The sequence below is a fragment of the Dipodomys merriami genome, unplaced genomic scaffold (assembly GCF_024711535.1).
Source record: "Dipodomys merriami isolate MVZ:Mamm:240054 unplaced genomic scaffold, mDipMer1.0.p SCAF_28, whole genome shotgun sequence".
NCBI classification, from domain to species: Eukaryota; Metazoa; Chordata; class Mammalia; order Rodentia; family Heteromyidae; genus Dipodomys; species Dipodomys merriami.
The window spans coordinates 12,459,269-12,481,214 of NW_027204270.1; the positions used below are offsets into that span (position 1 = coordinate 12,459,269).

Genomic DNA, 21,946 nt, shown 5'->3' on the forward strand with positions numbered 1-21,946 from the left:
AGAAGCCAGAAGTGGAGGTGTGATAGACTGCCAGTCTTGAATGAAAAAGCTAATGGATAGCTCCCAGGCCAAATTCAAGTTTAGTAGTGGTGTGCGTACATGCACGCATGCGCACACACAGATGTTTTGGGCCAGGACTCTCCCCCCAGGGTACTACTCCCCTCCAGCTACCTGTCCTATCACTGGGCTCCGAGGCCACCCATCCTGCCCTTCCATGTCAGGTATATGTCCAATCTACTAAGTGGAGGTATCTCACTGTCCCCACTAGAGATAGGATGGGCAATACTGCTGGGGTGAGAAGACCATGAGTAGGAGCTTATGCTGGTAGGCCAGCACTTTAGGTGCACAGCACAGGCCAATGAACCACACAGGGAGCTTGTTACCTACCCACAGCATAGGACATTCACCCCAACCCTCTGGGGAGTAGATTTCCAATTCTAAAGAACACAGGGGCTGGGAAGGTGGCTCAGTGGTAGAGCGCTTGCCTTGCATGCATGAGGCCCTGGGTTCGATTCCTCAGCACCGCATAAGCAAAAAAGAAAAAAGCCGGAAGTGGTGCTGTGGCTCAAGTGGTAGAGTGCTAGCCTTGAGCTGAAGAGCTGAGGGACAGTGCCCAGGCCCAGAGTTCAGGCCCCACAACTGGACCCCACCCCACCCCCCAAAAAAAACTAAGAGCACAGATAGATTCATTTTAGATACAGGGATTTTATTCAGTAGAGAGTATCTCACATAGAATAAATACCTGTCCAGATTTTATTAGGGGAAACCAGCATTGCTGAGAGACAGGTTGGACAGAAGAATTTCGTCCTTACCAAGGGGGTGAAACAAAGTTCCCCTTGCCTTGCTCCAGGGCACATGGTGGGGAGAAACAGTGGAAATCCAGGTAGAGGCCAGACAGAATGGACTTGTACTGTTTCTATCCTTGAACAGAGCCCAGAAACAATGTCATTGTAGACAGGTAGTGATATGGTACTGGTTAGAGTGAGAGGTCAAGAGGCTGGAGGTTGCTCCCTGGGATCAACGGCACAGAAATGGGAGGGAGCCTCAGAGTCTGAGGTTAGGGATTGGGGGGACTGCTCTATAGAGTCAGAGGTCAGGGCCAGGGAGCTGCCCTCAGCCTGCAGCACTCCCCTGGCTCCCAGGCTCTCTGAGTACAACTCCTGGTTCTGTTCTTTCCAACGACGGAACTTCTCTCCAGTAAGCTCAGGGTCACCCAGCACTTCCTCCAGGGCCTGAAGCTCCTGCAGCTTTGCCTGTCAAGGGAGCAGGAAATGAGGAGCCATGATCACAAAGAGAGAGACAAGAGCCCAGAGCAGAATCTGGAGTCTTGTACTTAGAATCCAGGACTGGGCTAGCAGCGTCCCATGAGCCAGGGTGAGATTTCAAGTCCCAACTCAGAACCTGGAACTTGGCCCAGTCCACAGCTGAGCCCAAACTGGAACATGGAACCCAGAATTGAGTCCTGAAGTCAGAGAACCAGGACCCAAACCCCAGAGTCCCAAGCCCAGGGAAACTGGGAGCCAGAGGCAGATACCAGAAGCCCAGAGCCCCTGTCCCTTGTCCTGCCCAGTGCCCCTAGCTGACCTTGAGTGTGCTCTGTAGTGCCCGAACACGATGCACTCTCTCATTGAGGTGGGGGTCTCGATTACGCCGCATGAAAGAGCTTCGCCACTGTTCATAGGTCAGGGGTTGTGGCTGGCCCAGGAGGGACACACCACCCTGCCTCAGTCCCCTTACCATTCCTTCCAGTTCTTCGCTGCCATCTGGGGCAATAGGGAGAGAATAAATATGTGTCCATCCCAGCCACCAGCCCAGAGCCCAGCTCCCAGCTTAGTACCTTCTGGAGGCCCAACGGATGTCCTTGGGCTGTGCTGGGTTGGGGAAGTCACAGGTGATGTGTCTCCACGGAGTGGACTCCAAGTCTGAGCTGGGCTAGGCTGAATCAGGACAGAAGATGAGGAGGGCAATAGCCTGAGCCCCATCTCCTGCTGTCTACCCCCCCTACCTTCCACCCCCAAACAGACCCCTACTCACTGAGGCTGAGCGAGACCCGGCCTCATCATCAGGGTCTTCTGCTTCGGTCTCACTGTAGCAATCTAGATGGGTGGGGAGGATCAGTTGGGGAACCCATGGGGCTTGGGGAGACCAAGGAGTAGGTTAGAACAACAATGTTCCAGTTCCCATCTCAGGAAAGGGAGAGGTTCAAGTGAGATCCCAACTCCTTCTCCCTTTCCTGCGAGGTACCAACCTTCCTCTCTGGCTGAGGGTACCGGCCCTGGAGACTGGTACTTGGAAATGCAAGTGATGAGATTGCGCACCCACCTGTGGAGGAACAACCAGCTCTCAGGGAGTTTCCATTCACTGAGGCCCTACTTGTACTAGGGGATTTTCACCATCTAGGGAATTTTTGACCCATTTTACAGATGATAGAACTGAGACTTTGAGAAGTAAGCATGTTGGTCAGCCACAGAAGTTTGGGATTTGCTAGAGCAGAGAAGTGGTACTCACATGCTCAGATCAGACAGTGTATCAGCAGCAAAGACAAAGGGTTTGTACACGTCATGGGTGAGCTGGAACACACTGCCAAGAAGACAAGAACCACCACTCAAGCCTCCTTCTGGGTGGCCTACCCAGAACTCAGAGACTCTGGATCAGGAATCCAAGCCACCTGCCATGCAACCATGCAACCACCCCATACTGCCCCATTTCTCTCACCATGCTCCCATCCCACACACCCCAGGACTTAACTATTTCTTCTTCTGATCATGGCCACTTTCCAGACTGTAGTTGGAGACATTGATGAGGCCCTCAGCCTTTTCATCCTGAGGGAATCACAGCATGAAGGTCATTTGAAGCCCCAAGCCCTCAGACCCATCAACTGCTCCTTAGTTACTTTGGGCTCCAGAGGGCAATAGAAAGGAGAGGATTTTGGGGGGGCTGAATCACAAGTTTCAGGGCAGAATGTGTGGCCAACGGGTACCTCTGAGCCACCAAGACATTCAGAGAAACAGCCAAGAGGAGTCTGTTTCTAAGTTCCTCTGCAGACTCATGAAGCTGCTTTATACCACTGAGCTTTGTAAACATCTTCCTCCTCCTTTCATCTTTTTTTTTAAACTTGTTTTGGCAGTATTGGGGCTTGAACTCACGGCCTAGTGCTTGCTAGGCAGATGCCCTACCCAGCTCTCCTTTTCATCTGATTAACCCCCAGGTATTGCTTTCTCAGCGAATCTTCGCTACTGTTCCGACTGGGCCAGATACTTCTGCTATGCTCCCATCCAAATCTTTTGGGCTTTTCCTGTCTCTTAGCACTTGTTCCCCACATTGTCCCTAAACATGTATTGTTCCCTCTTCCCCACCAGCCTCTAAGTTGTAGAGGGTTAAGAGTTGTACAATTCCTTCTTCGTCCATTGTCTAGACTAGAGCTGGGCTTAGCAGGCACCTGAATGTTTGTCTAATAAATGACTGGGTAAGTCATCACTAGGTATGAATATCAGAAGAAGAAGGAGAGATAGGCAGAATAAAAGTGATTTTCTCTACATCTTCTCCAAACAATACCTCTTTCTCTTCCTCCTCCCTCCTTCACCAGTGCTGGGATTCTCGTAGTATGTGCACGCTGAGAACACTATGTCACACTTCTAGCCACTTCAAACTTCTTTTCTACACATGTGAGCTCATTTGTCTCTGAAGCAGTATCCCCACTTCACCAATGGGGATTGGAGCCAAGGGAAGTCTGGGGCCCACCAGTGATGACAGGAGTAGGTAGTAGAATGGTGGAATAGAGATATGAATTGAGGCCCTAAGAGCAGGGTGTTCTTGGATCACACTTGTAATCTTAGCTATTCAGGAAGCTGAGATCTGAGGATTGAGCAGTCTTAGGCTCAAAATGTTACAAGTGTCACCTCTGAGCTGGGTGACTCTGAACAATCCATGAGACTCTTATCTCTCATTAACCACCAGAAGAAGGAGAAGGAGAAGCAGCAGCAGCAGCAGCAGCAGCAGCAGCAGCCAAAAGTAGAGCTGTGGCTCAAGTGGTAGAGTAACAGCCTCGAGCATGAAAGCTAAGAGACAGTACCCAGGCCCTGAGTTCAAGCACTGGGACTAGAAGAAAAAACCAAAACAAAAATCTTGGCCCTGAGCTGAGTCACTGGTTACCTGTGTGAGTGAACAAGGCCATCTCACCTGAGGCTGGCGGTACCAGTACAGCATGTGTCCCTTGAGTACAAACCAGCAGCGCCGCCAGCGGGGGCCCATGAAGCCACTGGGCACCTTGCGCAGCAGGAGCCAGCCATTGCAGTCGGGCAGGCCCAGCTCCCGGCATGACACCCGCCTGCGGCTCAGCCTTGTCGCCACACCTATAGCACAGCATAGGACACTTGGTGAGAGGTGGTCACAGTGTCTTGATCCCCCAAATTTGCTGTCTGACCCTACACTTTGGACTCAGAATGTCCCACAGGTGTGACCTCAGAACTGGGGTGACTGTTTTAGAGATGAAACCAAAGATTGGCAGGTGAGCCATTTGCTCAGTTAGAACTGGCAAGAGGCCCGGGCTGGGAACCTGGATATGGGATCCTTGAACACATGTCTCCAGAGAGGCTGTGTGGGAAGTGGGTGGGGTAGTCCTGCCCAGCACTAGATTTCTTTTCTTTTTTTGGTCAGTCATGGAGCTTGAACTCTGGGCCTGGGCACTGTTCCTTAGTTTTTCAGCTCAAGGCTAGCTCTCTACTACTTGAGCCACAGTGCCACTTCTGGTTTTCTGGTGGTTAATTGGAGATGAGTCTCATGGACTTTCCTGCCTGGACTGGCTTTGAATCTTAATCCTCGGATCTCTGCCTCCTGAGTAGCTAGGATTACAGGCGTGAGCCACTGATGCCTGGCTCCAGCACTAGATTTCTTAGAGCATCTCATATGGGGGTCCTCACCCCACCAGGAGCACTCATACCTTTTGATTTCTTCTGATCAAAGACAGGACTCTGAAAGGACCAAAAAAGGGTTAGAAAAGGTCTAGGTTCAGAGCCCACACCCATAAACTGAGCCCCTGACCTTGCCTTGTCAGGGTGCTGTGAGGTCCGTGGAGGCTCTGCTATTCCTGCTGAGAGTGTGACCGGAGATGCTGGGGGACTAGAAAGGGGCTGGGGGTCAAGGGAGGTGGAGTCTGTCAGGGAGAGAGAAGGAGGTCCATGAGCCCAGTCTCAGGCCTGGGATACCTTTGCCCAGGGCCTCTGCCACCTGACGTGGCATTGAAACTACCTGTCCACGCAGGGTTGCTCCCAGAACTTGGGTCTGAAGTCAGGTTGAAGGCAAAGACGTCTTCAGATGAGACTCTGGGGGAGCAAGGGGAGATGAGATGAGGCCCTGGTCATCCTAATCAAGAAACACCTTGGGGGTAGGGGAAGACGGGGGGAGGGAGAGGGACAGGGGGAGATGGGAAGGGATGGGAAGGGGAAACAAAGGAGGAGGCAACAATGCTTGATAAGAAATGTACTCATTATCTTGCCCATGTAATTGTAACCCCTCTGTACGGTATTTTCACAATAAAAAAGAAAGAAAGAAAGAAACACCTAAGGTGGAGCCTATTACCTGGGAGACAATGGAGCCAGGGCCAAAGATTGGCTTCTCAGATGTGGGCAGTCCAGGGGTGTCTGGAGAATAACCAGAAGTAGGGTGATGCAATTGATGACAAGGGTATGAAAGCAGGTGGGGTGGGGTGGGGAGCAGGTACCTGTGGAGGGGTCTCTGGCACTGGAATCTTCTTCAGCACTAAGCTGACCCCAGCTGGTTCCCTCAGCAATTCCTTCACCATGTTCTTGTGGGTCCAGCCCACCTAGGAGACAAGGGCAAGGGTAGGGCAGAGACCCTAGGCTGGTATCAAGCTGGGCAGAAGGCTCTGAAGCAGCTCAGCAACTCTTGCTCTGGTACTCAGAGCTCTTCCTCCAGGGATCCTCACAAGCTTTCACCTTAGCTCTGCACAGGCAGATGAGAGGGCCTGGGGGCAGGGTGGCTGAGAAGAATATGGGGGCTCTTATCTACATAGGGCCTGACCTGTCCTCTGAGCTGGCTTATCTTGTGGAAGGTAGCATCTACAACCCTGATCTTCCCAAAGAGCAGAACCATGGCTGCCCTCCTCCCATCCCGGATCCACTCCATACCACCCACCCTCCACCACTTCCTGGTCCCCCTCACTCACCACCACCTGCTCATTGATCTGCACAACCTCATCTCCAAGCAGGATCTGCAGACGGGAGTCAGAAGAGACCTGGTGTGGGGAATGGGGCCTAGAGAGTGAGCTCTTCCAGGGCCCGAAAGCCGGCTTGGCTGGCAGCTGACAGCTTTAGAATGTGGGGCTCTCACCTGGGTGCCAACTCGGGACACAAAGTGCAAGCAGTTGCTGGTGGTGTGGATTTCTAGGCCCTATGGAGGGAAAGGCTACATTGAGTGACAGATCGGGGGAGGGGAGGCAGCAAAGCCAGTGGGTACAATCTCTGTAAGGCACCAGGACTCTAAGGTAGGTAGATCTGGCCTTAAATTGATACTACCCCAACTTGCTTTCTGATTTGGGCTTGCTGCATTTCTCTGCTGATACCTCTGACAGGACCAGAAGGAAACTAGGTTGATAATTTCTGGGCTTACAGATTCCCTGAAAGGAGAGGAACAGGGATAAGGCTCTGGGCTCTGATTTTCCCATCTGGCCAAGATTAAAAGCAGGAAAGCTTAGATCTTCTCCTGTCTCTCCTAACCTGCCCCTGAGGCCCTTTCATGTCTGGGTCACAGGGGTAAAGCATGCCACCCAGGGCCACATGTAGGTGTAGTTCCCTTGGGACATAGGAGAGTACTAAACAGTGTCGAGATGCCAGGTGGGTCCTCTAGGGTCCCGTTTAAACATCTGTATAAAGTAGGCTTCCAGCTAGCAGCACGGGGGCTGGGAAGGTGGCTCAGTGGTAGAGTATTTGCCTTGCATGCCAGAGGCCCTGGGTTCGATTCCTCAGCACCACATAAGCAAAAAAAGAAAAAAGCCGGAAGTGGTGCTGTGGCTCAAGTGGTAGAGCGCCAGCCTTGAGCTGAAGAGCTGAGGGACAGTGCCCAGGCCCAGAGTTCAGGCCCCACGGCCGGACCCCCCCCCCAAAAAAAAAAAAAAGGTACCAGCTAGCAGCACGGGATGTTGGGCCTCCTAGATCATATTTCAAGACTCAGACAAGGCTGCCAAGGGGTTAGGAGGGAGAAGGGTCCGGACTCACGGAAGGGTCGTCCAGGTGCACCTGCTCTAGCACAGCCCTCTGCTCCAGCAGCTCCTTGGGGCTGCAGCTCAGGATGTTGTGACAAATCCCAGCCACGTGGCTGCACTGGGGGAGGGAAACAGGTTATCTGGATGACCTTTACCCCATCTTCACCCCCCGTATCGCCCCCAAAGACTCACAATCCTCAGGACTTTACTCTCCTTCTCAGCCTCTGAACAGTCCTGGAAACAGAAAGAGAACAGGGGCCTCCCTGAATGAGGGAGTGGGGTGCTGCTGTCTCCTGAGGGCATGACCCTGCCACCCCTCTCAGCTTCCCCTATACTGGTCCCCTGCCTAGAACTACGGGACCTTAGAGTTTCAACCCCAAGGTATCCTCACCTCTAAATACCAGGCCCACAAAAGTTGCCACGCATAGTCTCCCTTGCCACTCCTTCCAAGCATCAAACTTCTAGAGCTTCCATTTCAAGACCCCATACCCAGAGGAAGGGCGTCCTTTCCTGAGCAAGCTCACCCTCTTGCCCCAGCCCTCACAGAGAATCCTGGTCTGATTCACGGGTTATAAAAAGCTCCCGGGCATAGGCCAAGCCTGAACCATTTGTTCCTACCTCTTGCAAGACCTGGCTGAGTTCTCCACACAACAACCCGATCTCCTGGCAGGCGGAGAAGTCATTTAAGTGGGAGAAGAGGTACCTGGCAGGAAAAAAGACTCTGTGGGAGCTGATTTCTCATCTGAGGCTGGGGGCCAAGTCTGCCCATAGGTTTTGTTTTGGAATAGAGATGACTGATGCCTTAAAGAGCTTAGCGCTAGCCCAAGACTTACTTGTCACGTGAACACTAGATAGCTGTCAGTTATGATTTAACTTGAAATATAACAAGTCTCCTGAAGGAGCTAAGACGGTGGATTAACAGGGAAAGCTTCCTTGGGGAAGTGATGTTCCACGTGAGACCAACAGACAAGCAGAAAGCAGTGAAGGAAGTGGAAGCTCCATTTACTGGCTGTTGATAAAACCTTTAAGATTACAGGTGGAGACAGGAACCCAAGGAGCCTATTGGCTCTGACTGACTTTTTGACCCACTCTGCTTTATCTGATCAAGAGCCCAGCTCTGTTTTTTTTCATCTATCCTTGGAGGAGGCCAAGGATATGAAGGGTCCCCTCCCCAGTCACCCCAACCCTAGTACCTGTTGAGCCAGAAGAGGAGGGCACGAGCCTCACATACTAGTTCCACAGCTGCACTGAGGACATGGGTAGGGGTCTCTGCACAATTCCCCAGGTGGCCTTGGACTAAGCTTTGCAAAGCCTGAGTCCCCTTCAACAGCCTCTCTGTCAGGCTCTGCAGGTTGTCTGTATGTAGCCCAGAGCTCTGCACCAGAAAAGGGTAGGTCATTGCCTAGAAGCCGCCAGCCAGCATGGGCAACCTCCAGATTGGTGGCTGCTGCAGCCAATATAGCCAGAGCCTACTCACCAGGGCCTGCAGCTGTTCTACCCCATGTAGAATGAGCTCCTGATGGCCCAGGGGCCACACGGTCAGAGCCTCTAGGCTGCGGGGGCAAAGTTGGAGCAGGTGCTTGCCAGGTAGCTCCCAGTCTTCAAATGGATAATCCTGCAGGGAATCATCGAGGCCTGGAGGGAGAGCAGAGGTCAGCACTGCAGAAACAGATGCCCAGACCATTAGTTCTTCACTCCCACAAGGCCTGTTTCCTCCCCTAGTGACCACCCCAGCCTCAGGTTGTGTGCTGTAGCTGTATCTACTGAGTTAAGGATGATATAGGGCAGCTTCAAAGAATGGTTTCCAACCTGGATGCTGGTGGCTCATGCCTGTAATCCTACCTACTCCAGCTGAGATCTGAAGATCTAGGTTCAAAGCCAGCCAGGCAGGCTGAGTCTCACAGACTCTTATCTCCAATTAACCAGCAAAAAGCTAGAAGTGGAGGTATGGCTCAAGAGGTAGAGTACCAGCCTTGAGTGAAAAAACTCTGAATTCAAACTCTAGTACTGAGATGGGGAGGGATGGAGGGAGAGGAGAGGGAACTTGACATGGATGTCAGACACTTGGTCCCAGTACTTGGGAGGCTGAGGCAGGAGGATTTCAAGTCTGAGTCTATCCTGGGCTACATAATGAGACCCTGTCTTTAAAGAGAGAGAGAGAGAGAGAGAGAGAGAGAGAGAGAGAGAGAGAGAGAGAGAGAGAGAGAGAGAGAGAGAGAGAGAGAGAGAAAGAGAAAGAGAACAGACCAGTAACAGCAGCCTCATTGGGAAACCTGTTAGGAATTTCAGCCAGGTATCCTTTGGCTTATGCCTGTAATCCTAGCTATCTGAGAGGCTGAGACCCCTTCACAACCCATAGCTGGGTACACTGGCACATGCCTGTCATCTTAAGCTATGTGGGAAATTGAGATTGGTAACACTGCAGTTTCAAGTCAGACCAGACAGAAAAGTTCATGAAGCTTTACCCCAATGAAAAGAAGGTGGGTCTGGGCTGGGAAGGTGGCTCAGTGGTAGAGCACTTGCCTTGCATGCTCGAGGCCCTGGGTTCGATTCCTCAGCACCACATAAGAAAAAAGCCGGAAGTGGCGCTGTGGCTCAAGTGGTAGAGTGCTAGCCTTGAGCTGAAGAGCTGAGGGACAGCGCCCAGGCCGAGTTCAGGCCCCACGACCAGACCCAAAAAAAAAAAAAAAAAGAAGCTGGGTGTAGTGGCATGCACTTGTCATCCCAGCTAGAATGGTAAGCCTAAAATAGGTAGATTGTGGATCAGGAATGTGTCCTGGAAGGGAGACCCTCCCTGAAAAAAACAGCTAGTACAAAATAGAGGCCAGAGTCATGGCTCAGTAGTAGTAGTGCCTAACTAGCAAATGTGAGTCCCTGACTTCAAATCCTAGTAACTCACCGCCCTTCCCCCCACCCCCCAAGTACAGGCCTCTTACCACACCACAACTAATGTAGCAGACCCTCAGGACAAAGGTCCAGCAGTTTGTTTGAGATGAAGTGTCACTTTATAGCTCAGGCTGACCTTGAACTTGCTATGTTACCCAAGCTAATCTTGAACTATTGTTCCTCCTGCCTCAGCCTCTCCAGTGCTAGAATGACAAATGTTTTGTTTTGTTTTGTGCTGCTCCTGGGACTTGAACTTAGGCCCTAGGCACTGCAGATCCACAGTACCTACTCCTGGAAGTTCCCCAATCATTCTGCCTCAGGGTCCCCTCATGTGCTACTCCTGCTGTCTGGGTTGCCCTTCCAGATCCTTTACACCCTTTATCACCTAAATGCATCCAGGATACCTTTCATTACTCCCCAGGTTGAACTGGGGATCTCTCTTCTCACTCCACTGCCCCCTGAGCCTCCATACATCCTGGCACTTGAACATCCATCTTTCCCATTTTATCACAGGCTTTTCAAAGACCAAACCCTAAATAATCATTCATCTACTAACTTCAGCCTTTACCTGGCACAAAGCAGACTGCCCAAATCAGGGAATCTCTTGGCTTTATATTTGTTTATATCTTGCTCACTGTTTGAAGGAATCTCCCTAATCCCAAACCTGGCGCCATCACTGGGGAATGCATGTGTGATCTAGCTATAACTCTTCCTCATTCTCTGTTTAACATTAAGAGCACTACACAGGGAATTCATGAACCTGTTGCTTACTGACCATGGTCCCTGAGCACTTCCTTACTACGCTGGATGTATTGGGGCTGCCTCTCCTGCTTCCAGCAGACCTTGACAACATTTTGTCCACTGAGAAAGAAAAGTTAAACTGAGCCGAGCGCTCTGGTGGCTCACGCCTGTAATCCTAGCTACTCAGGAGGCTGGGATCTGAGGATCGCGGTTCAAAGCCAGCCTGAGCAAGAGAGACCATGAGACTCCTATCTCCAATAAACCACCAGAAAACCGGAAGTGGCGCTGTAGCTCAAGTGGTAGAGCACTTGCCTTGAGCTGAAGAGCTGAGTGACAGCACCCAGGCCCAGAGTTCAAGCCCCACGACCGACCAAAAAATAAAGAAAAGTTAAACCAAATGTTGGTAGCTTATGCCTGTAATCCTTGCTACTCAAGGGGCTGAGATCTAGGGATTATGGTTCAAAGCTAGCAGAGCAGAAAAATCCATGAGACTTATCTCCAATTAATCATAAAAAAAAAAAAAGCTGGAAGTGGACTTGTGGCTCAAGTGGTACAGTGCCAGCCTTGAGTGAAAATGCCAAAGGGGCTGGGAAGGTGGCTCAGTAGTAAAGCACTTGCCTTGCATACATGAGGCCCTGGGTTCAATTCCTCAGCACCACATAAGCAGAAGAAAAAAAAAAAAAAAAAGCTGGAAGTGGCGCTGTAGCTCAAGTGGTAGAGCGCTAGCCTTGAGCTGAAGAGCTGAGAGACAGCGCCCAGGCCCAGAGTTCAGGCCCATGACCGGCCCCCCCCAAAAAAAAATGCCAAAGGAGAGCACAAGGCTCTGAGTTCAAGCCCCTGTACCAGCCAAAAAAGGAAGACAGGGAGGAGGGAGGGAGGGAGGGAAAGGAAATGAAAGGAAAAGAAAGGAAGAAGCACTGCTCCAAGCTGACAAGTGGTGGATCAGCACGTCCTGACTCTCCTCCATACCAGAGTCTGCACCCACACAAGGCCCTCACTTCTCTGAGTCTGTCTGATCCACTGAGTCTGGGGAGCATGTCCTCCTCCCAAGGGGAGTTCCCCAGGGGGCTGTGGGGGTGTCCCGGCCTTCAGCCTGGCCTGGCCGGGGCTTGTCACTTGGGAGCCTCAGGCTGGGGAAGAGAAAAATGACACCAGCCCGAGTCCTGTTCCAAGACTGTGCAAATCACTTCCTGGCTGGGCGCCTCAGTTTCTGCGTTTGAAAAATGGGCTTCACAACCACCCAGCGGGTTGGGGGGGGGGACCTGGGAGGACTCAGGGGATACCGAGGGCTTGGGCGGGAGGGGCCTGCGTGGGTTTTCACCAGCCCGTCTCCCCCCCTTCCACCCTGGCGGTCTCATGGGGTGCAGGGGCGATGGGAGCCCCCCTCTCGGAGTCCCTGGGTCGACCGGGGTTTTCGGATCTGCCCCTCGGCCCAGCACTGAACTTGGAACACGACAGACGCTCTATGAATACCTGTTGACTAACAGACTCGGCAGGTCCTCCGGCCGGGGGACACCCCCGGGACCCCCTCCAGCCCCCCTCGGCCCCAGCCCCACCCACCTCTCAGCCAAGCCGCCACCTTCCCGGGGGTCCAGGCCTCCACCGGCTCCATGCCCGGCTCCGCCCGCCGCGGTCCGCCCGGCCCGCCCGGCCCGCCCGCGCAGGAATTTCCGCTCCCGAAGCCCGGGTTGGGCGGGCCGGGCGGGCGGGGCGGGGCGGGGCGGGGCCGCGCATACCTGGGCCCACGTGGCCGCCCAGGTGAGGCACTGCACAGCCTCCGGCCCCGCCCCGCGGGCATCGGGACGGCTGGGTCAGGTGGGGCGGCCCCAGAGCACTGTGACCCTGGTAACCTCAGATCTGGGCTGAGATTTCCAGACACCTGTAATCCTAGCTAGTCAGGCGGCTGAGAGCTGGGGAACGTGGTCCGAAGCTAGCCTGGGCAGGACAGCCCTTGAGAATCTTATCTCCAATCCATCAGGGAGGGGGGAAAAAGCCATTAATGGACCTGTGGCTCAAGTGGTAGAGTTTGGAAAAGGCTGAGGGACAGCACCCTGAGCTCAAGCCCGGTGGAGAAACTGGCCTCTGGCCTCAAATCTCTGAGCGGGGCCTTGACTCAAGTTCCAGATCTGCAAAAGCGATACAAGTCCCTGCTTCAGAGCGCGGTTTGCAGAGTACCTGAGCGAGTAACTTAAAAACGTTTGGAACTGGTTTTTTAAGCCTCTTTTAATTTGAATCTTTTGGCAGTCTAGTGAGGTTTATGAATACTTTCTCAGAATAAAGCTTTTATTTAGAGCTCCTTGTGGCTCATGCCTGTCGTTGCTGTATTCAGGAGGCTTAGATCTGAGAATTGTGGTTCAGAGCCAGCCCAGGCAGAAAAGTCTGACTCCCCCCCCCCCCCCTCCAGTCCTGGGCCTGGGCACTGTCCCTGAGCTGCTTTTGCTCAAGTCTAGCACTCTACCACTTAAGCCATAGCATCACTTCCAGCATTTTCTATTTATGTGGCACTGAGAAATCCAACCTAGGGCTTCATGCATACTAGGCAAGCACTGTACCACTAAGCCACATTTCTAGCCCTGTGAGACTCTTATTTCCAGTTAACCACCAGAATACCAGAAGTAGTGCTATAGTTCAAAGTGATAATGTTCCAGCCTTGAGCAAAAGAGCTCAGGGACAGTGCTCAGGTCCTGAGTTCAAGCCCCATGGCTGAAAAAAAAAAGTCTTCTATTTATTTTTTTAGTACTGCTCATGAGTCATCTTGCATGGCTGCCTCAGCATCACATAGTTACATGCTACACAGCCAGAGAAAATAGTACACACATAAAAAGCTTGAAGCCAGTGGTTCATGCCTGTAATCCTAGCTACTCAGGAGACAAGAATTGAGGATCAATGTTCAAAGCTACTCTGGGTAGAAAAGTCTCTATGAGATTCTTATTTCTAATTAACCAGCAAAAGCAAACAAACAAACAAAAACAAAAACGGAAGTGAAGGGGTGGCTCAAGTGGAAGATCATTATCCTTAAGTGAAAAAAGCCAAAGAAGAGGCCCTGACATCATGCCCCAGTACTAGCACAATGAATAAATAAAAAGCAGCAAAAGAAAGGAAGAAAAGAAAAGCCAGGCATGGAGGCAATATACCATAAAACCAGTACTTAGGACACTGAGAGAGAAGGATTCTGTTTTCTTTTTTTTTTTTTTTTGTCGGTCGTGGGGCTTGAACTCTGGGCCTGGGCGCTGTCCCTCAGCTCTTCAGCTCAAGGCGAGCACTCTACCACTTGAGCTACAGTGCCACTTCCGGTTTTCTGGTGGTTTATTGGAGATAGGAGTCTCACGGTCTCTCCTGCCCGGGCTGGCTTTGAACCGCGATCCTCAGATCTCAGCCTCCTGAGTAGCTAGGATTACAGGCGTGAGCCACCAGCGCCCGGCGGATTCTGTTTTCTAGGCCAGCCTGAGCTACATATTGACCCTTTGCCTCAATAATAAAGCATAAGCCAGGGCTGGGAATGTGGCTTAGTGGAGTACTTGCCTAGCATGCATGAAGCCCTAAGTTTGATTCTTCAGTACCACATAAACAGAAAGAGCTGGAAGGGGCATTGTGACTCAAGTGGTAGAGTGCTAGCCTTGAGCAAAAGAAGCTCAGGAACAGTGCCCAGGCACTGTACAAGCCCCAGGACTGGCACACAAAACAAAACAACAAAAAAAAGTTTTATGAACATAAAGTTCTACATATGTCATAATTATTTCCAAAAGGATGAACAAAAAATGCAGCAGTGGTACTCAGTAGACTCTATGTTGAAAATGAACTATATAACTTATGGGTAGGAATAGTAGGAAAAAACAGAGTGAAGGAAGGGGGATATTGTCCAAAAAGATATGTTTTCATTACCTGGCTTATGAAACTATAACCCCTCTGTATGTCTCCTTTTTTTTTTTTTTTTTGTCGGCCGTGGGGCTTGAACTCTGGGCCTGGGCGCTGTCCCTCAGCTCTTCAGCTCAAGGCGAGCGCTCTACCACTTGAGCTACAGCGCCACTTCCGGTTTTCTGGTGGTTTATTGGAGATAGGAGTCTCATGGTCTCCCCTGCCCGGGCTGGCTTTGAACCGCAATCCTCAGATCTCAGCCTCCTGAGTAGCTAGGATTACAGGCGTGAGCCACCAGCGCCCAGCTTGTATGTCTCCTTTATAAAAACAATCAAAAATAAAAATAAAAAATATATCAAATTTTTTTCTGCCTTTCATGAGGCTTGAACTCAGGGCCTAGGCACTGTCCCAGAGCTTTTGTGTTCAAGGCTAGTGCCCTACCACTTTGAGCCATAGCTCCATTTTCTTAGTAGTTCATTGGTATTAGTAGTCCCACAAACTTTCCTGCCCAGTCTAGCTTTAACCAGAGTTCCTCAGAGTTCAGCCTCCTGAGTAGCTAGGATTACAGATGTGAGAAATAAGATAAAAACATACCATTTCCCCACTATACTTTCTTCTTGTCTTTTTCCTCTTTCATTCTTTCCCTCCCTCCCTTCCTTTTTCCTTCTTTCCTCCCTCCTTCCTGCCTTCCTTTCCTTCTTTCTTTCTTTCTTTTCTTTCTCTCTCTCTCTTTCTTTCTTTCTTTCTTTCTTTCTTTCTTTCTTTCTTTCTTTCTTTCTTTCTTTCTTTCTTTCTTCCTTTCTTCCTTTCTTTCTTTCTTCCTTTCCTTTTCTTTTCTTGGGGTCCAGTCGTGGTGCCTAAACTCTGGGCCTGGGCGCTATCCCTCAGATTTTCAGCTCAAGGCTAGCGCTCTACCACTTGAGCCACAGCACCACTTCTGGCTTTTTTTCTTTTTGCTTATGTGGTGCTGAGGAATCGAACCCAGGGCCTCATGCATGCAAGGCAAGCATTCTACCACTGAGCCACCTTCCCAGCCCCATCTTTCTATCTTTCTATCTTTCTTTCTTTCTTTTTTTTCTATCTTTCTTTCTTTCTTTCTTTCTTTCTTTCTTTCTTTCTTTCTTTCTTTCTTTCTTTCTTGTGTATGCAGGTTATCACTGAAGCTTAAAATTAGAACCTCACACTTTACACTCTCAATTCATTTTTTTCACTGTTGTTCTACCACTTGAGCCATACCTCCAGTCTTGCATTTTGCTATTTAATTGGAGATCTCACAGACTTTTTCTGCTTGGGCTGGTTTTGTACCTGTATACTTACATCTCAGCCTCCTGAATAGCTAGGATTGCAGGTGTGAGCTACCAGCACCTAATTCTCATTCTTTATATCAGCAGATATTCTACAAATATACTTTCCAAGAACTATTTTGTCACAATGATTAAAAACAACAACAACAACAACAACAAAAAAAAAACACCGTGTCTCAGCAATGCAAAATTTACTTCTGCAGAAGGGTGCACCATCAGCCAAAAACTTAGCAAGCAAGCACACAGAGCAGGCAGGTTGCTCCCTATTTATCCCAAACAATAGGATGTACTACCCTTTGTGAGAAAGGGCTCAGGAGGTTGGAGTGTCACGTAGGAATAAGGACACCAATTTGAAAGGAATTCAACAAGGCAAAATTTACTTCTACAGAAGGCCATCAACCAAAAATATGGCAAACAAACACATGGAGCAAATGGGCTGCTCCCTTTTTATCCCTAACACAGCAGGCTTTTCTCCTCTGCTCCTCTGTTCCAGTTGGTTGAGCTCAGGTTCATTTCTGCTTGTGGATAGCTAATTTGAAGTGGGCAGGAGTGTATTTACATAAGTTGAATACTAAAACACTATGAAATAAGATTAGTAATATAGCCGGGCGCTGGTGGCTCACGCCTGTAATCCTAGCTACTCAGGAGGCTGAGATCTGAGGATCGCAGTTCAAAGCCAGCCCGGGCAGGAGAGACCGTGAGACTCCTATCTCCAATAACCACCAGAAAAACCGGAAGTGGCGCTGTAGCTCAAGTGGTAGAGCACTCGCCTTGAGCTGAAGAGCTGAGGGACAGTGCCCAGACCCAGAGTTCAAGCCCCACGACCGACAAAAAAAAAAAAAAAAAAAAAGATTAGTAGTATACAAGCAATCTCCAAACATACCCCCACCCTCAGCTATATCTTGAGCAATCTGAGATGTGTTTTCAGAGGCCTGTCAATTCCACCTTGGAACAACCAGTTAAGACAAAACCTTACATTACAAAAACCCTAGCAGTTCCTCTTTTCCTTTTGGTACTCCCAGATTTTTAGCAGAATAAGCAACAAGAGCCAAGCCAGTAGGCCAAACAAGGAACTTTTAAGCAACCCACTTTGATAGAAAAGATGGTTTTTCGAGGCATGGGTGATATACACCTGTAATACTTGCTAATCAGGAGCCTGAGGTCTGAGGATCACAGTTCAATGCCAGCCTTAGCAGAAAAGTCCATGAGACTCTCCTCTTTAATTAACCACCAGAAAACTGGAAGTGGTTCTGCGACTCAAAGTGGTAGAGGGGCTAACCTTGAATGAAAAAGCTCAGGGATAGTACCAAAGCCCGGATTTCAAGCCCTGATAACAAAAGAAATAGCTTTTCTCACGTAGATAGTAGATAGATAGATAGATAGAGAGAGAGAGATAATGAGTCCATACCAAATAATACATGGGAATTTGCCTAGACCGATCAGCAGCTTTTTGTTATATTTTATTATTTACTATATCAGCTTAATCAGTATATGTAGATCTGCTTTTACATTCCCCAAGTGTGTCCTGCCTCAAGGTAGAGGTGATTATCTTACACAAACCCAGTAAAGAAGGTGCATAGCACTTGAGGCGGCTGATAAAGCACCTGCCCCTCCTTTGTCTAATGCTCATTCGTGGCATCCAATCATCTGAGGTAGGAGTAGGGCTTGGGTTAGGGCTGAGGAAAGCCTGTCCAGTACCTATTCCATGCCTGAGACTCCTAAGCACTACCAATCAAGGCCTTTTCTACCTATGCAGCCTGGCCTGGCCTGCCTGGTGGATGGGGGAGGTGCTGCTCAGACCTGATGTTGATCTCTTCTGACAGCTGCTCCTAGGGCTGGCTGGATGGCAAGCAGTGGGGGAAGGGACCAGATTTAAGGATCTGGTTGCCCCGCCCCCTGCCAGACCTAGGCAGGCCAGGGCCAGTGAGCATCCTTTGAGGTCCTGGCTCTCAGGAGGGGGTCAGAGACCTCTGTAACCTGATTTCTATTTAATGGTGCCATGGACACTTAGTATTTATGTCTGATCCCACCCCACAGGCTGCCTGAGAAAACCAGTGCCCCTCAACATGCGATTTCGACGCCTGACCCCTGGCTACTTCCGGGTACTACAGGTAAGTACCCCTAACTGGTGGCTCTGGTAACACTGACCTCTTCTTTCCCCTCCATGGCTGAGTTGATACCCCTAACAGCTAGGCTGTCACGTTCCCTGCCGCCTGACTAGCCAGGGCCCAGATGGGCAGTGAAGCGGGAGAGATTGGGGTGGAATCTCCCTGGGGCAGCAATGGAGTCAACATCTTCTTGCAGCTGCACCTTCTTAGCCCCTTCCTGCCTAGAAATCTCAGGTGTACCCTGTGTACCCCCAGATGCAGGTGGCCGGGCAGCTGAAGGTAGAGCCCCGGAGTCGGCTGATTGGGGTTGTAGCTACACTGCTGGCTGTCCTTGGGCTAGGTGGCTCCTGCTATGCTGTATGGAAGATGGTAGGACAGCGGCAGCCGCCACAAGCCCCATGATGAGGCACAAAGCCTCTAACTTGGGCTCTGGAGGTAAGTATTTCAAAGTAGGGGAAATGCAATCTCAGAAACTCAGGTGTGTGTGTTGTGTATTGGTCCTGAGGTGTGAACTCGGGGCCTGGGTGCTGCTCCTGAGCTTTTATGTTCAAGGCAAGCACTCTACTCCTTGAGCCACAGTTCCACTTCTGGCTTTTTGGTGGTTAAAGAATCTTAGGGCTGGGAAGGTGGCTCAGTGGTAGAGTGCTTGCCTTGCATGCATGAGGCCCTGGGTTTGATTCCTCAGCACCACATACGCAGAAAAAGCTGGAAGTGGCACAGTGGCTTGGCTTAGCACTACTTGAGCTGAAGAGCTGAGGGACAGTGCCCAGGCCCAGAGTTCAGGCCCCACAACCGACAAAAAAAAAAAAAAAAGAGCGAGAGAGAGATGAGGATCCTATAGGTTTTCCTGCCTAGGCTGGCTTCAAACTATGATCTCAGCCTCCTTATTAGCTAGGATTACAGGTGTGAACCACCAGCACCTGGCAGAAACCCATTTCTTTTCTGAGGATCAGTCCCTGTCTCCATTGAAAGGAGAATAGAATGAAATTGATCTCACTCCCCCACCTTACCTTACACCTGAGCTTCAACTCAAGATGCTAAGATCCAGGGATGCTAATTCCAGGGCTGACAAAGGGGTCCTGTGCAAAGCAAGTAGCACCAAAACTTTTGCATAGCCGGGGTTTGGGGCACTGGCTGAAGTTGAGTCAGAGCCAGGTGCTGGTGGCTCACACCTGTAATCCTAGCTACCAGAAGGCTGAGATCTGAGAATCACAGTTCAAAGCCAGCTCTGGCAGGAAAAGTCCATGAAGCTCTTATCTCCAATTAACCACCAGAAAACTGGAAGTGGCGCTGTGGCTCAAGTAGTAGAGCACTAGCCTTGAGCTGAAGAGCTGAGGGACAGCGCCCAAGCCCAGAGTTCAAGTCCCACGACCGACCCAAAAAAAAAAAAAAAAAGTCAGAGGCAAGTCGTATTTGTGCAGTTCCTTTATTGAAGGAAAGGCATCAGAAAAAGCCATCTAAACCTCAAACCCAGAGCCCAAAAAGGTTGGCACACTCTCTCCCACTCTAGCCCTTGCAGCATTGTCCGTGGGCAGCTCCTCTGCCCTTCATCTTCAGATAGACGTGTCCATCTCAGGAACCTCAGTGGACACTTCTGTGGGCACGGCCAGCCGCTGGGGGGGCACATAGGACCCCATACCCGCTGCCCTCTCTGCCTCTTCCTGACTGTAGGGTTCGATGGTCAACTGCTTCAGCCTGGGAGAAAGAAGAATAGGAGTTGGGAGTTGACCTGATGCAAGCCGTGCCTGCCCTGGCCCCATCCCACCGTCCCTCTGCTTATTTACTTCATACCTTTTTTTGTGGCCTTTGGATCGTAAATGGGTCTTAAGGTTGGCGGAATCGATGAAGTACCTCCTGCGGGGATAGGAGTGAGAAGGGTGAAGAGGTGATGCCTTTCGGGTAGCCTACCTCGGCGATCCTGGCTCGTTCCCCGACGCCTGGCCCCCGGCCTGAAGGGATGACACGAGGGCTGTGCCCCGCGTTTCTAGGGAAGAGACGGCAAAGCCCACGGCCCGGGCCTCACCGCTCCAAGTTGGCACGGCAGACCTCCTCCGCCCGGGGTGGACTCACGCGCAGGCCAGACAGCGGTGCAGGCCGCCCCCGGGCAGGTCGGGGTCGGGCTCCGAGTCTGGGTTCGGCTTGGGTCGCGCGGCCTCCAGTGGCCGCAGCTCGCGGTGAATCTCATCCAGGTCCGGCCGCCGCCGCTTAGCCTTCATCTGGCGGGCTAAGGAGTGCGCTCGGTGCGCACCGCAGCGGCGAGAGCGGGCCATGTCGGTGACCGCAGAGCTCGAGGGTCCGGCGAAGAGGAGCCCACGCGTAACGGCGCTTCCGGACCGCCCAATGACGTCAAGGGACGCCCGGAGGCGGGACGGCTCCGCCAGACCGGCTCTGATGACGTCACCACCACGCCGACATCTCGAGCGCCCCAAGTGGCCGTGGATGGTAGTGATAGGCTCGGGGCGGGGCCGGACGAAGACCATTGACCTAGGCCCCAGGTCGTCTGGGAAGGGGGGGATGGGGGGGAAGGGTGCCCAGGGACTTCGGGGCGGGTCATGTTGTTTGGCATTGCCCAATCGTCCCCTCCCGGTTTCCACACCTTAGACTCTGCGGTAGAGTCTAACATGTTTTAATTTAATCATCTCTGGAAGGCACTGATAATGTTTGTGACATGAATAAATTAATACATGAATGACTATAAGTTTGGCATCCCAGCTTCAACTAGAAATCCCTGACACAAAGCTTCTCAAAATTCTCCAGTTATCCCCCTGGGTCTGCTCCCCTCTCCCAACCAAATGCATGCTTGGGGTGGGAGGGGGAAGTGGGGGAAGGGAGAGAGGTGGGATTGTTTTCAAAGATCCTAGTACTCAACCAGTGAAATCTGAAGTAGTAGAGGTCAACCGGGTACCAGATAGCTCATGTCTCTAATCCTACTTAGGAGGCTGAAATCTGAGGATTGTGGTTCAATGCTAGTACAGGCAGGAAAGTCTGTGAGACTCTTATCTCCAGTTAATCACCAGAAAACCAGATGTGGGTGCTGGGACTCAAAGTGCTAGAGCACTAGCTTTGAGCTGAAAAAGCTCGAGAAGAGCACCCAGCCCTCAATTCAAGTCCGATCACAGACAAAAAAATAAAAGAAGTAACAGAGGTGCTGGAGCAGAGGTACTCATAGAAAGAGCGTTGTGGGCTCAGGGTAGGGTAGGTCTCTCCTCATTGACCAGGCCTGGTGCCTTCCAGGCTATCCAGAGATAACTCCACTGGACAGGATCAAGGAAGCTCAGCAATAATTCAGGGGGTCCAGATCTTTGGAACCTGTTGCCAGGAAACAAGGAGACAGGCACGTGCATCCCAAGGGACACCAGTAAGTTTCCAGGCCAGACAAAGTGGTGAAATGTAAGCTCAGGGGGGGCCCCAGGACCTTCCCACTCCAGTTCACAGAGTCTGCGTTCGGGATACAAGGCCGGGCTGGGTTGCAGGCATAGCTGGTATGGTTACAGTCACAGGAGGCTCCAGTGGGAGTCTTAGACCCAAAGGTTTTTACAAATGGAAGAGCCTTTTCTAGAACATAAGAGATAGACAATCTTAAATATTTTGCCTCAACATAGAGATTTCTTCATTTTTCTTGGCCAATATGGGTCAAGACAAGGGTGGAGGTGGCAGAAAATTGCCCCTACCTCAGACGCCTTTGGATCAGGTTCACCTTCTGGGCTCTGTGCCAGCTAGAGAGGTTATTGCATCTTTAATGAAGTCAGTCACCCAATCCCTGGGACAGGCTCTTGGCTCTACCAAGTTCCTGAAGACAGATCCACTAGATCCTCACTGAACCACAGAAGGGA

General features: G+C 51.0%; 3 protein-coding genes across 4 annotated transcripts; 1 reads left to right on the forward strand and 2 right to left on the reverse strand.

The window, feature by feature from the left end:
* Nucleotides 1-685: 685 nt before the first annotated feature.
* Cnksr1 (connector enhancer of kinase suppressor of Ras 1) lies at nt 686-12,476 on the reverse strand. Of its 2 annotated transcripts, none has more exons than XM_070037577.1 (21): nt 12,407-12,476; nt 8,697-8,854; nt 8,413-8,594; nt 7,838-7,922; nt 7,412-7,453; nt 7,233-7,337; nt 6,349-6,408; nt 6,185-6,229; nt 5,720-5,821; nt 5,578-5,639; nt 5,248-5,321; nt 5,046-5,152; nt 4,940-4,970; nt 4,180-4,352; nt 2,749-2,822; nt 2,509-2,580; nt 2,249-2,322; nt 2,035-2,096; nt 1,838-1,937; nt 1,585-1,763; nt 686-1,253 (listed from the first exon to the last, which is right to left on the reverse strand). In XM_070037577.1, the coding sequence occupies exons 1-21, from the start codon at nt 12,456-12,458 to the stop codon at nt 990-992; spliced, it is 2,103 nt and encodes a 700-aa protein (XP_069893678.1). In that variant the 5' UTR covers nt 12,459-12,476; the 3' UTR covers nt 686-989. The 2 variants fall into 2 exon arrangements, with proteins under 2 accessions (XP_069893678.1, XP_069893677.1); XM_070037576.1 differs by having other exon boundaries at nt 6,185-6,253.
* A 5,595-nt stretch (nt 12,477-18,071) lies between these two features.
* Znf593os (ZNF593 opposite strand) lies at nt 18,072-18,515 on the forward strand. Its single transcript, XM_070036980.1, has 2 exons — nt 18,072-18,116; nt 18,369-18,515. The coding sequence occupies exons 1-2, from the start codon at nt 18,072-18,074 to the stop codon at nt 18,513-18,515; spliced, it is 192 nt and encodes a 63-aa protein (XP_069893081.1).
* A 1,008-nt stretch (nt 18,516-19,523) lies between these two features.
* On the reverse strand, nt 19,524-20,459 carry Znf593 (zinc finger protein 593). The gene is made up of 3 exons (XM_070036982.1): nt 20,184-20,459; nt 19,905-19,967; nt 19,524-19,808 (listed from the first exon to the last, which is right to left on the reverse strand). The coding sequence occupies exons 1-3, from the start codon at nt 20,381-20,383 to the stop codon at nt 19,667-19,669; spliced, it is 405 nt and encodes a 134-aa protein (XP_069893083.1). The 5' UTR covers nt 20,384-20,459; the 3' UTR covers nt 19,524-19,666.
* Between the last annotated feature and the right edge of the window lie 1,487 nt (nt 20,460-21,946).